Source organism: Camelus bactrianus, chromosome 21 (genome assembly GCF_048773025.1).
Source record: "Camelus bactrianus isolate YW-2024 breed Bactrian camel chromosome 21, ASM4877302v1, whole genome shotgun sequence".
In the NCBI taxonomy this organism is placed as follows: Eukaryota; Metazoa; Chordata; class Mammalia; order Artiodactyla; family Camelidae; genus Camelus; species Camelus bactrianus.
This window is the reverse complement of record NC_133559.1, coordinates 3,164,590-3,181,267: the sequence shown is the minus strand read 5'-3', so window position 1 is coordinate 3,181,267 and position 16,678 is coordinate 3,164,590. Positions and strand designations below refer to the sequence as shown.

The following is a 16,678-nucleotide window of genomic DNA, read 5'->3' as shown; positions in this document are numbered from 1 at the left end:
ATTGAATATAGTTCCCTGTGCTGCACAGAAGATCCTGGGCTAGGATGCATGAATCCAGCCTCGGGTATTTAACCTCCTCGCACTGTGGCTGGAACTCTCAGCATTCCCTTTTTAGATGAGGAAGCTGAGGCCCAGGGGCGTTGAGCCCAAGATCACCCACCTTGGAACCCAGAGTGTGTAACTGCCTTTGGCCCCTTTTCTCCACTGAGCTCGGCCACTGTCTTCCTGAGAAACACCAGTGCCTTTCTCCTTACCAGACACCCAGGGGGAGGTGTCCTGTGCCTGCTGGAAGGGGAACCAGGTTGGGTGATCTCTGTCCACTTCCAGACCTCTTAGCCTCAGTTGCCCCATCAATAAAATGGGCTGGTCAGACTCCCCACCAGGCTTTACCCGGCAGGACCTTTGCAAAGCTCTGGGAGGTGCCTGTGTGCACACGCTTTGCAAATCATTCAGATGGAGAATTGTGACTGTTCCCATCCCCTCAGGTGGCTGCAGTGAGTCTTCACCTGGCGGGATATGAAGCCAGGAACAAAACCTTCTTTTTATTTTTCTCAGTCCTGGACCTTGTGTCCACTTGGGCTTCTCAAGGCTGGATGAGCCTGGCACCTCACTCCACCCCTCCCTCCGGCCCCTGAAACGTGGGGGCACCTGAGGGGACTCGGCTAGGGAAGAATCTGATTGAGACCCCCGGCTGTGGCTCTGCTGCCCGAGCCGGTGACCCCCTCCCCACGAGCGCTGCAGCCGGAGTGCCCTAATTGCTGTCACAGATGTGCCAGCCACCAGCCTCTCCCGCGCGATCTGCTGTGTCGCATGAGCTTAATTAGTCCCTGATTACTCATTTACTGGGTGCTGTGTGTATTCCATATCTAATAACTTTCCAATTACGCCCGGGCGCACCGCACGTTTAATAACCCGTCGTTGTCTGCTTATCGGGGCCTCTGTATTTGGCAGCTCCATCTCCCCCTGACCCGGCGCCTTATCGTTCTCTTTATTGTAGTATTTGGAGTTCTCCGCTTGCCATTACGGGGCTATTACAGGGAATTAAGGGGCATAAAATACTGTTTTTCGGCCTCTGACGCACCAGCTTGTAGTGTGGAACAGGAAATGTTACCAGAGGGGGTCGAACACATCTTTGTGGGTGGGTTCTTGTGGGGGCCCAGAAACGGGGAGGAGGGGACCTGTGCAGGGCTGGCCCGAGTCCTGATTTCCCTTCTTGACAGACAGCGCCAGGCCTGGACCCACGTGTCCCCGGCAGGTGGCAGAGGTCTCTGGCCAGAGCCGGAGGTACACCCCCGGCCGTGCCCACCCAACCTCCAGCCAAGGCAGGCAGCCAGCCATGGCTGCTTGGGAGGGAGGTGGCTTTTGTCCCCGAACTTGGCTTCCTGCCTGTGTCTGATTTATCCTCAGGGCAGAGGGCAGGCGATGCTGTGTCCTTTGGTGCCATCAGGATGCTGGCGTCTCCTCCCCCCTCAGCTGCAGCTCGGTTTTGTCTCTTCCTCCCTCCTTGCTCTTGAGGTAAATCAGTCGCCACCCATCAGCAAACCCACTGCCCCTTCCGCACGGCCTAACCCTTCGTGCTGGAGACCACAGTCCAGTCACTGTGTGTCTGCTGAGGCAGCGAGTACAGAAGCCAGGCCCTGCTGGCGCTCAGTGAGCACCTACTAGGGGGTGAGCACCTACTGGGTGCCGGCGCAGTAGGGGCTGGGTACTTGACAGACGACTGGCCTGGGTTCTCGGCTCTGTGATGCCTCCAATTACCAGGGTCCCCAGGCAGGGAGCAGTGTATGTCCCAGGCCTGGTCCTAATGGCACTGTAAGACGAGCTGTGAGCTTGGAACACTTGGCACTGGTAGAGACTACATTGGTTCAAGAGCCTGCTTTTTATTAGTCAGGAATTGTCGTAAATTTGTCCTTGAAGGGTGAGGAAAGGCGGCTCTCTGCCTCTGTGTGATGGTCTGGCTCAGAACCTTTGCCTCCACCTAAGATGCGGCCAGCATGAGATAATCCAGATTCAGCACACCACGTGTGTCTGGCAGCCTCCCCCGTCCATTAATAGTGATTGAGCCCCCAGGAGTCCCAGGCAGCTGCTGACAAACGCCAGAGAAGGGGCTAGAATCCTTTGACTTCCAAGGGGAGTCAGCATAGGGGAACAGCTAGACCCGGAGGGTCTCTGGCACACGGAGGTGCCAGGGAGCGTGTATTTCCGGGCAAGCCTTGTTCTAGAGCTTTTTGATTGTATTAGTTATTTACTGCTGCGTAAGAAAGGACTACAGGTAACCAGCCCGCAGCAACACACGTATGACCACCCCCTCAGCGGGGTCTCCTGCCAAGGGCCCCACAGGCTGCCGGTCCAGCATCAGCAGGACTGTGCTCTCAACTGGAGGCTCGCCTAGGAGGAGCCCACCTCCAAGCTCACTGTGGGCAGGATTCATTTGTCTGTGAGCTGCAGGCTGCTTCGAACATTCAGGTGCAAGTTTTTGCGTGGACCCACATTTTTGGTTCTCTGGGATATCTACCTAGGAGTGAAATTACTGTGTCAAATGATGACTCTGTGTTTGACCCTTGAGGGACTTCCCGGCCGTCCGCAAGGCCACTGCACCATGTACAACCCCACCAGCAGCGCATGAGGGCTTGCTTAGTGTTTCAACCCTTAATAGTCATGAGAATGCAGCTGTTAAAAATGGATTCCCAGCTTTCTCCAGGAAAGTTGGACCTGACAGCATGGGGCTGGCTTCCCTCCCTGTTGGGAGGCCGGTGCTGGGTGGGACTGGGGCAGTTCCCCTCGTCTTGTCTACCCAGATCCTCGTTTACAGTTTACCCTCCTGGCTTCCACGGGGGTATGTGTTGGAATCTCTCATCCTTCCTGTCCCCCCTCCCTTTCAAAGCCTGCTCCTCCTGAAGGCTAAGTTCAAATTCCACCTGCTCCGGGAAGCCTGCCTGGATTTCCTAGCCCTTGGGGGATTTCTTCCATCCTCAGACTCCTTTGTGCTTGTCTTCTGCACCCCCTCCCACTCAGTAGCATTCTCTTTTGCCATCTGCTGTTCTCCACTTAAGAGCTATGTCCTCTGGTTGCTTCGTAACAGCGGAGTCTTCTCCCAACTGCCTGAGTTTGAATCCCAGCTCCTCCAATTACTGTGAGAGCTCGGGCTACTTTGCCTCTTTGTGTTTCCATGTTTTTGTTTGAGACAGGACTGCTGGGAGGATTAACAGTGGCACATGGTAGGTGCTCAGTAAACGGCATTCTCGTGCCCACAGCTCCCCATCCGGGAAGCCATCCCCACCCCCATGAGGCGTCCCCCAGCCACCTTCCCCCTGCAGGCCCCTGGAGGACAAGCAGGAGGTGGGCCTCAGCCCCTCTCTCCTGTCCACCAGCCTGTGAGCAGGGTCAAGGCTGGGGCACAGTGCTGCCCTACCTGGCTCCCCGCCAGCCCGCCCCCAGGGGGTTGCAAGAACGCTTCCTGGTGACCAGGTGCCACCCCATAGACAGTATCTGGGGGTGGCTGGACAAGTCAACCTGTGACTAGTGGGGGACCCAGCAGCCCTACGTCTGGCAGTTTTCTGAAGAGATGGGGGCAGCTGCACGAGCAGCTGAAACCCGATGGGGAGGGATCTGTGGGCTCTAAGGTCCCCCACGTGCTGATGGGCCCCCGACCCTAATCTACCCAGTGAGTGAGTGAAGTGAGCTGGACCCAGGCGCCGCCTCCTCCTGCCCCCGCTGAAGCCGAAGCCGCCAGCACCCCTGAGGGATTTGCGGAGGCTGCGGTCTGGGCAGTGTCAACATATGGATCCCATAAATTAAAGCGTTCCCGGAAACAAACAGTAGATTTATCTGTCTCTCCCATGTGGGGCTGGGGGAGCCTGGATGGAGGGCCATCCATCTCTCTCGGGCGCTTTGGTTTTAAAGCACTAATCCCGGAATAAACAGGATCAACATGAAGTTGCTTTTGCACAGCCAAGAGGGACCGGAGCTTGTAATTGTGGAGTTGGGGGTTGTGTCCCCAGGACTGGTCCCCAGGGAACTGGAGCCCTGGGAGGGGCTTCCCCCGACGTCCCGCCCAGGCCCTGAGGTCAGAGGTGTGGGCCCAGGGTGGGGAGCCCTGCTGACCTGGGTTGACCCTGCCTTGGCGTCTGGTCTGTGACGTGAGGCTCCTCCCGCCCCCTCTGAGCCTCACTTTCCGAATCCGTGGAAAGAGGCTGGGAGACCAGGATGGCCACAGTCACCGAGACAGAAAGTAGGAAGGCGGTGCCCAGGGTGGGGGAAGGGGTGTGGAGCTAGTGGTGAATGGTATGGGGTTGCCATTTGGGACGATGAGAAAGTTCTGGAAATAGATACACATGGTGACTGGACCTAATGCCACTGAGCTGAACACTTGAAAATGGTCAAGATGGTAAATTTGATGTTATGTGTGTTTTACTACAATTTAAAAACCTAAGACAAAGCGGGAAGTGCAGATGGAGGGACTGCCCTGCAGGGTGGACTGAAGACTAGCTAGGCTAATCGTTACAGTTGTAACTAACTAGTAGGTAACCGTTACAGACTTCCGTGCAGAGCTGAGGGGCTCAGGCAGCGATGGGACCCAGGGGGAGATCCCCAGTGCGTGGTGGCTGGCCTATGTCCCCAGGCAGGGTTTGCTGGGTGAGTTGGCCTTCTGGGACCAGCTCTGCCGCTGCCCTGAGCCGGCCACGCTGAGTCCCTGATGACAACGCCAGGCCTTCGCTGGGGAGGCGCTGCCCAGTGGCCCACGGGGCCCACCCACTGGGCACCTCCAGGCAGGCGTGGCCAAAACTTACCATGTTCCCCTCCTGTCCTTCCAGGTCACCTCTGTATCTCTTGAGGCGTCAGCGGCCATCCACCCTCCTGCCCGGGAGCTTGAGCCCCGGCCAAATGCCCCAGCAGAGAGCCTGCCCAGGGGCCCCCGGACCACCCAGGAGCAGGGGCCAGCCTGGTGTCAGCAGAGCAGCCAGGACGGGGCTGGACCGGACCTCACCAGCACAGGTAGGTGCCGGCTTGTTACTATGCCTGGGTACTAGAGTGGATCAGGCCGCCCCGGCAGTGAGGGGTCCCCAAAGCCAGTTCGGACGCAGACTCCCACCCCACAGTCGCTGCATTCTAGGGGAGAGCCAGGAAGCTGAGTCTCCCTCCTTTACCCGAGTCTGAATTTTTTTTCATGCTTCTCAGGAATTAAACCAAACTGTGGTTTCACCAGAATTCCTGCTTCTCGACACTCTCTCATCCTCGATTCACAAATCGCCTTTGTTGTATTTTTTTTAATCTCTGTGTGCATCATATTCATTCATTCATTTAAAAAATAATGTCGGGGGAGGGTATAGCTCAGTGTTAGATAATAATAATTTAAATAACTAAATAAATAAATCCAACTACCTTCCACCCCCCCAAAAAAAATTAAAAATAATTTAAAAAATAATGTAATGGCTCTCCATGAACCGCTACCCAACCCAAGCCCCAAATCGCTCCATCCACCTGGATGCCCCACCCCACAGAGGGATCCGTGTCTCCCATTTGCTCTTCTGTCACACCTGTGTTTGCCTGAACACCCCATCACCTGGTTTCTGGGGGGCTGAGCTTTGAGCTTTGCCTTCTGGGCCTGGCTCAGCACTGCAAGGTCCGTCTGTTGTCACAGCTGCCGCAGCGCTTGGTTCTGCCGCCACGTGCTGTGCGAGGTGCAGCTCTGCCCGTGCGGGTACCCGCTCTCCTGCCGTGTGGGTGCCCCGCACACGGCTCTCGGTGTTAACCTTACCCTGGCCGGGGGGACGAAGGTGTACGACCGTTCTCCAGGGTGGGCATTTACAGCCCCCCCGGCCCCAGCCACAGAGACCCCGTCCGCCTGTCTCGGCCCCGTCGGACGCATCACTTTCTCCATGATGGAGAGGCTGGCCCCCTCCTTGGTTGTTGGGCCCGTGAGTGTGAGTGTGGAGCTCCAAGGTGTTTATGGTGGGCCATATGGGCCCTGGGCTGGGAGCAGTGTGTGGACTCCTGCGTTATTACCTAGGGAGGGTCGTGGAGCAGCCCCGTAGGCCAAGACCCCTCAGAGTGGGTCCCTGTGTGTATCTTGCCCCCATCACTGTCCCTGAGAGTCCCAAGACCCCCCTGGTACCAGCCCTCTGCAGGGGCAGCTGGCAGAAAACACTGCTTATTAGTGAGAGGGCCTGGAGCCAGCAGGTAGGGGGAGTGAGTGATGGAGATGGGGGTAGCTGCACTCCCCCTGCCCCCAGTCCTCAGGTCCTGGGCGTCCATCTGGGGCATCCATCTCCAGGGAAACAGCAGTATTCACCTCTTTCTCTCTGCAGTATGGACTCGGGAAGGGAAAGGGCTGGCCAGGGATGGAGCTGGCTAACCGGGGGCTGTTGGGCCACCCGGCCCTCTGAGGGGCTTCCAGACCCAAGCAGATGGGGACGGGGTGTCAGGGAGCAAAGGGGACATGCGGGTGGTGGGCAGGGATGCCCCCAGCACACTCAGAGCCTGGGACAAGTGACTTCTTGCTTTGTGCCTTGGTGTCCTCATCTGAGGGATAGAAGTGAAGGCTAACGAGAGACCCCGGCCCGCGGGGCAGGCGTGAGGACTGAATGCCTGGAGAGGAGCCCGTTCTGCGCAGGACCCGGCCCCTCCCCTGCCCTGCCTGAGTGCTCGTAGTTCCGGCTGGCGTCAGCGCTATTGTTTGTAACTGCTAGTCACCCAGCAAGGTGCCTCCTCCAGGCAGCACAGAGGATCCCTGAGGCTGTTCTCCTGATCCACCTCCTTCACCCCGGCTGCCCCTCAGCTCTGGGTAATAACCTGCAAAACCGTGACCCTCGGGGACCCTCCCTTGCCCCAGTTGGCACATGCGAGGCCCTGCCCCCTGCCCTAGGGCCACCCGGGGCAGGGCAGTGGCACAAGACCCACGTCTGCCAGCTGCTCCCTGTCAGGCCCCCTGAGGAGGGGGGTGGAATGCAGCTCCACAGCTGGAGACCCGCCAGGAGCACCATCCCGCAGTCAGGCCCTTCCCAGGGAGGCTGCCGCTGCTGCGTGGAAACGTGACAGTGACTAATGGTTTATTACACACCTGCCACCTCTCATCGGGCGGGCGGGTACAGCCCCCGGGGCCAGCTGCGCACTGCCAGCTGGATGGCGGGGCGGGAGCAGCGGGGCAGCACTCACAGACACATGGACACGCACGGGCTCAGGGACACTCAGGACAAACACAGACGGGGGAACACATGACACACAGGGTACCTGTGCCGAGGAACACGCAGACACACACATACAGACACGCATGCACAGATGGGCCCCGGGACACTCTAACACGTGCACACAAACACACGTCGCAGACAAACACCTGGGAACACAATATATGTGTGCACACATGCTCCCCCCCGCGCACACGTGCACACAGCCCTGTCGCTCCCCCTCTCTAGAGCTCTGAACCCCCTCCCGCTCCCTGTGTGGGAACGTTCACCCCAGCGCTGGCTGGGGCGGGGGCCTTTCCCAGAAGGGCAGGTGGCCACGGGCAATGATGCCTGGAGGGACAACTACCCATTGTAGTCCATTTCTGACTGCCAGTTCCCTGCAGACCTCTGGAGTGTAGGGACAGCAGCCTTCACCATGTGATGGAAGCTGTCACACCAGCAGCCCTTGTGCCGGGCTGGGTGACTGGGTCAGCTCCCCCGGAGAAACACATGATCAACCTTGGTTTCTCCCAGGGGAGGCAGCTGTGTGGTTCTTGAGCACCGCATTTGGAGAGCCCACCTGGGGAGTAGTCACTTGCTGGCTGCAGGGAGAACAGCTCCAGGGCTGCAGGGGAACCAGGGACCCACAGAGCTGGGAGGCCTCTGGCAAGCGAGGCCTGAACCTTGGACTGACCAAGCTGCTGGGAGAAGGGCACAACCCCAACCACACCAGAGGCAGCCTTCCCTAGTTGGCGGCAAGCCCCTAGGTCCAGCTCTTCCCAGTATTCTTAAGCCTTTAGTCAAAGGAGGATCCATTTTTCACGTGCCGCTAGCAGGCAGTATAAAACCTGGCGAGAGGACACTCCTAATTCATCACCAGCTGCTGGGGACAGGCGTTCCTAAACAATTATCTGTGTGCCATCACAGCCTCCTTGGGAGAGAAGCAGCACCATCTGGTGATAAGTGAGGGTGTGGCTTGGTGTCCTAGACCCAAGTCCAAGTCTCTGAGTCTCAACACTGCAACTTCCCAGCCATGGAGTCTTTGCAAGTTTCAGAATCTTCCCAAAGCTTGGTTGCTCCAACTGCCAAGTAGGTGTGATAACAAAAGAAGTCTTCCTTGTAGCATAGTGTCAGTGACTTGGGAGGAACACCAAGGAGGCACCCAAGGCTGCAGTGCAGAGTTGTGCAGGTTGCACACTGCACAACTCCAGGGAGTGCCATTCTGGCTGTGGTCTCTGTGACTGTGCTCCCTGCATGGCCATCAGGAGGACCGTGTTGCACAGCTGAGCAGCCGCCCTGGAGTTCTGCCACATGGGCCCTAGACATCCCTCCTGAGGTGCGGAATGGCTTATAAAGTGGTTAATAATATCTTCACTAGTAGAGACAGTGGAAGCTGCAGACCCCACTGATGGGTTTGGGATGGGGTCACCAGAAGCCAGACCAAGATTGATTCTCCAGGCATGGCTGTGTTCCTGGGGCTCCTCCCTTTCTCCCTGGCCATGTTGGGGTGCTGGGGTGAGCCACCCGTGTTGGGAATGGTCTGTGCATTCCTGCTGTCCTAACTGCTGCAGCTCTGCTCCCACCCAGAAAGCCTCCATTCTCGTTAGTGCTCGTTCCAGGATTTTGGAGACCACTGGCCCAGTGGGGAGGGGAAAGGAGGAACAGGGCTGGCAGGGTGGGGTAGGAGCTGACAGGAGAAGGCACAGCGCACCTTCTCTCTCCTTTCTGAGCCGGCCCAGAAGGCCCCTCCCGTCCCCTGCTCTTGTCACCACCGTGGAAGAGTTGGGTGTTAGCTCTTGCTGCCGCCATAACAGATTATCAGTGGCTTAAAATGACACACTTTTAGTATCTTATTGTCCCAGAGGCTGAAGTCTAACTGGGCTAAAATTGAGGTGTGGGCAGAGCTGCATTCCCTCTGGGGGCTCTAGGGGAGATTCCGTTTCCTGGCCTTTTCCAGTTTCTGGAGGTGCCCACGTTCCTTGGCTTGTGGCCCCTTCCTCCATCTTCAAAGCCAGCAGCGTTGCCTCTCCCTGCCCCGCTCCTGCAAGCACAGCTCCTCTGACTCTTTCCTATCTCCTCCTGCCACTTGTGATTCCGGGGACCCACCTGGACAATCCAGGAGACTGTCTCATCGCCAGGTCAGCTGGTTAGCAAACTTTGTTTCCCTTTGCCAAGTAAGGGAGCATCACCCCTGGTTCCAGGGATTAGGACCTGGATATATTTCATGGCCATTGTTGTGCTGACCGCAGAATCCCTGATAAAGTCAGTTGCATTAGTCAGGGCAAGCACTGCCAGGTGCTGTAACAGGGAGCCCCACGCCCACTGTGGTTCCTGGTTGGGTGACACAGGGTCTCCAATTCCCTTTAGCCTTTGGTTCTGCCAGCTTGTGGCTTACAGAGTTTCCTGATTCCATCACTGGCAGACACAGGGGAGAAAGCCACTGGACACTCCCACACCTTGGCCTTGAGGTGTCTTGTGTCCTTCCATGGGCCTCTCCAGGATCGAAGGGCGCTGGCTAGTGACAACTGTCCACTGCAGGAGGGGCCAGGCATGGTGAAGGGTTGGCTGGCCATCTCTACCCGGCCGTCCATCCCACTGGGCAGTTCATCCACGGCTTCCTGAGCTCCGAGAATGTAGGTCTGAGTCTGTCCTGCTGCTCCTGGACACCTGGTCCCTGTGTGCTTTGGGGAGGGATTGGGACTTCTCATCACCTGCAGGTGTGGGAGCATGAAGCCCAGCCCCTCAGCTTCCAGCAAAAGAGCAACTTACCATCCGGAGCTCCCCTGGGCCGGGCTGGGGCTTTACCTGGAGTGGCCCCTGCTTCCTCATCCTGTCCTGTCCCTGCTCCCTGGGTGCTCTGCCTTATAAATCACTTGCACACACGTCCTTGTCTGCTTCTGCAAAACTGCCTAAGACAGCGTGGTTCCCTGGGCTGTGTACTCGGCACTATCTGCAAACAGCATGGCAAATGCATGTCCCGGGCCCCGTGTGTAACCGGCCTCTGCCTGGGCTCCTCCTCCGCTGAAGCTGGGGGCTTGGCCGCAGGTGCTGTGGCTTGGCCAGCTCTCCCAGGAAGGGTGCCCCCGGGGTTAAGCTGAGTGCATGAACAAAGGGCACCCAAGACCACCGAGAACTAGGCAGCTTCCCAGGAGCTGAGCCCCTCCAACCCGGGCTGAGTCTGTGGGGCCCCGGCCACGCCAGGGAGCTGTAACTGGAGGGCTGTGAGGACACAGCAGTGTGAGGGGCTGGATGCTGAACCACGAGAGGTGCCAGCGACGGTCCTCGGGCTGCTTCCTTTTTCCCTCTTGTCTTTTCAAGCCCTGAGTTTAAATCAAATCAGTGTTTGTTGGGTATGGACACCCTTAAGTGTTCTGATCCAGACTGGTGCTCTCTGAATTCAAATCCAGGCCTTGTTCCTTCTGAGCTTTTGGTAGAAGGCAGACAACCTCTCTGGGCCTTGGTTTCCCCTGCGATGGCTGTGAGGGTCTGAGAGTCGATCCATGTCCCTTGCTGAGCACAGCGCCTGGTGCTCAGGAACACAGGGGCTGGCCCTGGCCCTGGCTCCTGCCGGGGGAGGGAGCTGGTGACCGCCGGAGCCCTGGCCCCCTCTCAGCTTTGTCTCTCCTTCGTTGGGCATGTGGGCTCCCAGACGGCAGGGCTGGGCCTCCATGCCAGGAAGGCAGGGCCTCCGCTTAGGTACTTGGCTCACGCCCTTGGCGGGCCTGGCCTGGAGCGGGCAGGTGAGGGTACTGAGCGCTTGGGCGGGAGGCGCTCGGAGGACTTGTGCCCCTGTGGCCAAGCGGCAGCTGCTCGGAGGCGCCAGCAGCCGGGTTTGGCGGCGGCTCTCCCGGCCCTCTTCCCGGCCCGATGGAAAGGCGTTCTATGCAGCAGGAATGCCTCTCCGCTCCCTTCGCCCCGTCTCTGCCTTTGTGCGTCTCCAGCTGAGCTGGGGTCCAAAGTCTGTTTTCTCTCCAGCTAGTGAGTGTTGGCCTTCTGGGGGACTTCTTGTAACGCTTGGGAGCACAGAGCTCGTGAGTCAGGGCAGGAGGCTGAGAGGCCCAGGCAGCCTGAGAGGCTGTTGGCTTGTAAGTCGCTTCTCCCCAGAAGCCTTGGAATATTTCGGGGGGCCTGAACCCCTCCTGCCTCTCTCCTGCTCACCAGGGTCTGGTTGCTTTCAGCCGGTCCCTTGGCTGGTGTGTGACTCTGTGTGCCTGTCTGGTTCAGATTTCTGTGACATGAAAAAGGGAAGAGAACTTGGGCAACCTAATTAAACGATAAACTGAGCGTTGACTTAAACGAAGCTCAAAATGGCATGAAGATAAATGGCCAGGTCTGGCAAAGTTCGGCCAAGAGGGTCTGTTGCCCTGAACTCTAACCCCTTTCCAAATAAGTGTGTGATCAAGACTTCAGATGGAAAAAAGGAGAGATCAGCTTAGCTGTAGAAATGACTGTTCTGGGGCTCAGGGTGTGATGTCCCGGGTGCAGTGTTGGGGACCCCAGGGAGCTGGAGGTGGCACAGACCACCCCCCAGGGGCTACTGCACCTGGGGTCCACCTGTCTGCCATACTGGCCATGGCCTCCACCCAGCCACCCACCACCCTGCTTTCCCCTCAACAGGGTTCAAGGTGGTAGATAAGCTGGCAGTCAAGGGACCTCGGCTATCCCGTTTGGCACCGTGTGGATTTAACTGGCTCGAAGAGCATCACTGTAAGACTCTCCCTGTGTCCACAGCAGCTTTCACCCACAACCTTCGAGGTTAGAGCAAAAACCGTTTGAAAACTGGGCATCTCTCCCAGCATTTGCTTGTGTCTTCACCATGGCTGCCTGTTTACACCTCTGTCCCCACTTCTACACAGCCATTCACGTGTGTGCATCAGTTCACAAGTATTTATTAATTACGTGCTATGTGCCCAAGACTGTTCCGGGCAGCAGGTGTGATGCCAGGTGCTGAGAGGTGCCATGAAGCAGAACAAGGGAGGGGAACAGGGTTGCAACTTTAGCTGGGCTGGTCCCAGAAGGCCTTGCTGAGGAGGAAGCATCAGGCAGAGAATTCCAAGCCAAGGGAAGTGCAAAGGCCCTGAGGCAGTCTGTGCTCAGCATGCGTGCTCTCTCTATGAAGGCAGGGACCATATCTTAAGGGTCCTCTTTATCTCTCCAGTGCTTGTTGCAGAGCACAGAGTAGGCGCTTGATCAATGTTTGTTGACCGAATACAAGTTTTTAAGTCAGCTTGTGCTAGGGGATGGGACAAGGGGAAGGTAAAGAGGAAATGAGATTCCTGTAGGCATCGGGGATGGACGTTTACCCCAGCTTCCTGGGCTGAGAGCTGATGTTCTGAGCAGGTCCTTACTCCATTCTAGGACTTTTCTTCCCTCTCCAGGGCTTTGCTCTAAGGTAAAATTCCAGCAACCACAAGCTGCCTACTCTTCCTCGAGGTTTCACATGTGATCATGTTGGGGTCAAGGACACTTCCAGGCCATCTGTGAGCGATTGGTCCTTCCTCCGCCTCGGACTTGGCTGACTGGGGAGGGGCTTTGGGCGCCTGGATCAGCACCTGGAAAAGAGTGCCTATTGAGCAACTGTTGTACGTCAGGTGCTGCAAGTCTGGGAACAGGTTTCTTCCTGGTTGTATTATTCTCCTCCGGCTGCTGTGACAGACCCCCTAGAACTTGGCAGCTTAAAGCAACACAAGTTTATTACCTTGTAGTCCAGAGGTCAGAGGTCAGACACAAGTCTCGTTGGGCTAGAACCAAGGCGTCGCATGGCTGGTTCTTTCTGGAGGCTCCAGGGGAAAATCTGTTTCCTTCCTTTTCCGGCTTCTAGAGGCACCTGTGTCCCTTGGCTTGTGTCCCGAGTCACTCCAGCCTCTCACTTCTGCCATCGCATCTCTCACTCCCCACCCCCGCCTCCCCCGTACAAGGACCTTTGTGATGGCATCGGGCCCACCTCAGGGTCCATGACTCAATCACACACCTGCAAAGTCCCTTCTGTTCTGTAAAGTGACACATTCACAGGTTCCAGGGATGAGGACGTGGCCGTCTCTGGGCCCATTATTTCACCTGCACAACAGTCATTCTTGCTGGGCTGGGCTGACCATGTGCTGCTCATAGGGCTTGGGGCCCATGCCCATGACTGACCCAGCCTGCCAGGCCGGTGAGGTCTGCATGGGGATACAGGAATTTACTGCGCACTGGCCCTGCACCAGGTACCGTTGTGGGCGTGTTGCCAGGACTGGCCCTCGGGCCTCACGGCCGTGCTGCCAGAGGACCTGAGATGGCTGGTTCAGCCCCAGCAGGGGCACCCTGTCGCCCTGGGTCAGTTTTCTCCCCTGGAACATGAGGGTGATGGTGGAACCTTTCTCATGAGGCTGTGGCATGAAGATGACCTCAGTCACTAATCACAGCATTTAGAGTAGGGATGGGCGCCCTCCTGGGGGCTCCCCAGGCCACCCTGGTTGGGAGGTTTCCTAGGAGAGGCTGGATTCTCTCCCATCCTAGGAAGTTCTGGGTGCAGTTTGGCATTTGCCCAGGAGATGGCGCAACAAAGCACCAGAAACCTGTCCAAAGCCCCAGCCTTTGGGTTGCTCCCAACTCTGGTCCCTCTGCCTGCAACCCACCTGGATACAGGGAAGGGGATTGACCCCAGAGACCCAGACGTGGCTCTGCCCCTCCCCTAGCCTCTCACCACTGCACCCCAGTGGGAAGCCTATGGGCCCACCTTTGTGCATGTCAGGTAACCCTCTGGACCCGGCCTGTGCCCTAAGGCAGCTGAGTTGTGGTCCCCACCCTCAGCAAATGTCCAGCCCTTCTGTCCACAAATATGCCAAGATAAGCTCTCACAAGGACTGGATAACAGAGAAGGCTTGTGTATCCAGGAGGGCTCCCGGGAGGAGGCAGCATTTGAACTGGGCCTCTGGGCCCTTGTAGGAAGGAGGGGGGCCAATCAGGGAGGAGACCCCAGGGGCTGAGACCCCTGTGACAACAGGCTCCCTCCCTTCCCCTCGTCCTTCCTCCCTTCTCCCCATCTGTGAGTCTCCTATGAGAGCTTCGTTATGGGTCACCAGCAACCACAGCCCATGCTGGGGTGCTGCCCACACCCCCAGCTTCTGGAATTCCCTCTGAGCCTCGGGACCTCACCCGCCCTTGCCTGTTCAACAGCCCCCTCCTCTCCAACAGAGCCCCTCTGTTCCAGCCTTCTCCTCGCCACTCTACCCCATTACAGCCCCTCCTCCCACGGGCACCGGCCTGAAGCCGTAGGTCCAGGGCAGGAAGCCTGCACCCTTCCTCCCCTTGAGCTGAGCTCTCCTGGGCCCTTTCTCTCCACGAATGCCCCCCAGTGTGGCTCCTGCTGCCTGAAAGATTATCTGAAGGAGCGAGGGCGGCCTTGGTGGAGGGTGTGACTCCCTTTGGGACCTGGGGTCTCCTCTGCTACCCAAGGCATGGGTCTCCCATGGGCAGTAAATCCCTCGGGCCCACCGGGTCCTGCTGAGGAGAAGAGTGCCGGAGCGCGTGGGGAGGCAGGAAGTGGCCGCCTCCCTCCGGGGCATGGCTCCTGTCTGCAGCTGGCAGGGTGTGTGCCAGGGCGGGAGGGGGCTGGGGGCCGGAGGAGGGCCTGCGCCGCGTGGTTGTGCTGTGGCTTGCTGGGCAGCCCTTGCTTGCATGCGCACGCTCTCTCTCTCTCTCTCTCTCCTGACTTCTCGGGAGTCTGCTCCTGGGGCTGGTCTGCAGACCTGGGAGAGAGGCTTCCTCTGTCTCCCAGCCTTTCTGCTCCACCCCGCAGCCCTCCCCCAGTCCAAAGGGAGCTGCTCCAAGGTGGCCAGGCCAGGGGGCCAGGGGCTGGGACAGCCAGGTCTGATGGACCAGAAGAGCCCCAAATGGCAAGTTCTCCTACAGGGTGAGTCCCCGGGACGGCCCCATGCAGGGCTGTGGGGTTTGGACTGGGTCCTGGGACAGTGCCCAGACTCGCAGGACAGAAGACAGAGATGGGGGAGCAGATGCTGGGCTGTGAGGCGGTGAGGGGTGTGCATCCTGGCTGCAGGGCATGGCGGCTCATGCATGTGTGGAGCCTCATGGCCCAGGGGACAGACAGAGTGTCCCCAGAAGCCAGCATAATGGCCCCAGTTTGAGCCTGGGGGCCGAAGGGCAGGCATTGGGACCCTCAAGGGGCCCAGCAGAGCGTTGAGGTGTGGCAGCCAGTGCTGCAGCCCCGAGGCCCCCCTGGGCATGTCCTCGGTGCCCATACCAAGGGCAGCTCCTCTTCCCACTGTGCGTTCCGGGGCACAGGCTGTCACGGGGACTAGTGCTGGGCCCCCGAGAGGCCCCCAAGGGCGAGCACAGGTGATCCTGCTCTCCTAGCTGGTGGAGGTTAAGTGCAGAGCCGGGTGGCCCACCAAGGTCACTGAATCCTGCCCTCCTTTCCTACACAGGGAGCCTAAGGCTCAGAGGAGGGAGCACACTTGTCTGTCTCTGCCCAGCCACCCAAGACAGAGCAGGGTCTAGAACTCAGATGACCCTTCTCCCAAGCCACCTCCTGCTTCCAGAAGTGGTGGGGAGAGGAGCCAGGAGCAGGTGGAGAAGGCCAAGGGACAGCCTCCCAGAAGGTCCTGGGAGGGACACAAGTGTGCACACGCAGGTGACGCTGAAGCCCCAGAGCTCCTGGTCCCATACCAGGTGGGGTTTGAGGGCTCTTCCCCCTCCCTCCACCATGGCCAGCTTCTTGGACGCTCAGGTGACATGCAGGGCCCTGGACCGGGAGGCTGGAGGCACAGACTAGTCCTGACCTTCCACTCCCTGGTTTGGATGTAATCTGATTATGGAGGAATGCACTGACAAGGGGGGCACACACCCCTGCCGGTCCACAGGCCGGTCAGTGGTTAGGTAGTGAGCTTCCCGTCATCGATAGTATTCAAGGAGGAGCCTCCAACCCATTGGAGAGGTTGTGGAGGGGCAGTGGTCAGACGGGACAATATTTTTTCCAAGTCTCAGATTCCAGGTCTCTCCTCCTCTCTGTGCCCCATATGTGCAGCAAGAAGGACTACAGCAGCTGGCGTTTAGCGAGCACCTACTGTATACCAAGGCTCTTTGCCACCCTTAGCTGGCACCAGCTCACACACCCTTTGCGTAGTTGCCATTATTCTCCCACGTTCAAGATGAGAAGACTGAGGCATGGAGGGTCAGGTGACTTGCCAGTGGTCACCAGGCTGGCCAGTTGAGTGGCAGAACTGGGATGAAAAGTGCGGCACAGAGTGTGCATTCTGACCCACCATGCAGGATAGGATATATCCTCAATTATGGGAAGTCCAACCCCATTTAGCAAAATGTTTCCTAAGCTTTGGGAAGCCCAAAAGTTTCTTCAGAATCACTGCAAGGCTTTGGCTGGGAAGACAGTGGGTGGTGCCTTTCCAGGCCCCAGGTCCTCCGCCAGGCCAGGGACAGCTCCGGTCCTGCCAGGACAGGCAGGTGCCCAGCAATGAGGCACCTGTCGGGTTGGGAGGTGGGGCACCTTGTCCACCCAGTGG

The 16,678-nt window shown here is 58.2% G+C and overlaps 1 protein-coding gene across 1 annotated transcript in view; it reads left to right on the top strand.

The window, feature by feature from the left end:
- Positions 1 to 16,678, top strand: part of LOC141574342 (uncharacterized) — a 357,001-nt gene that overhangs the window by 137,747 nt on the left and 202,576 nt on the right. The window contains exon 2 of the mRNA XM_074349308.1: positions 4,815 to 4,995. Coding sequence (XP_074205409.1) covers positions 4,815 to 4,995 — 181 coding nt within the window. The remainder of the gene's footprint in view (positions 1 to 4,814; positions 4,996 to 16,678) is intronic.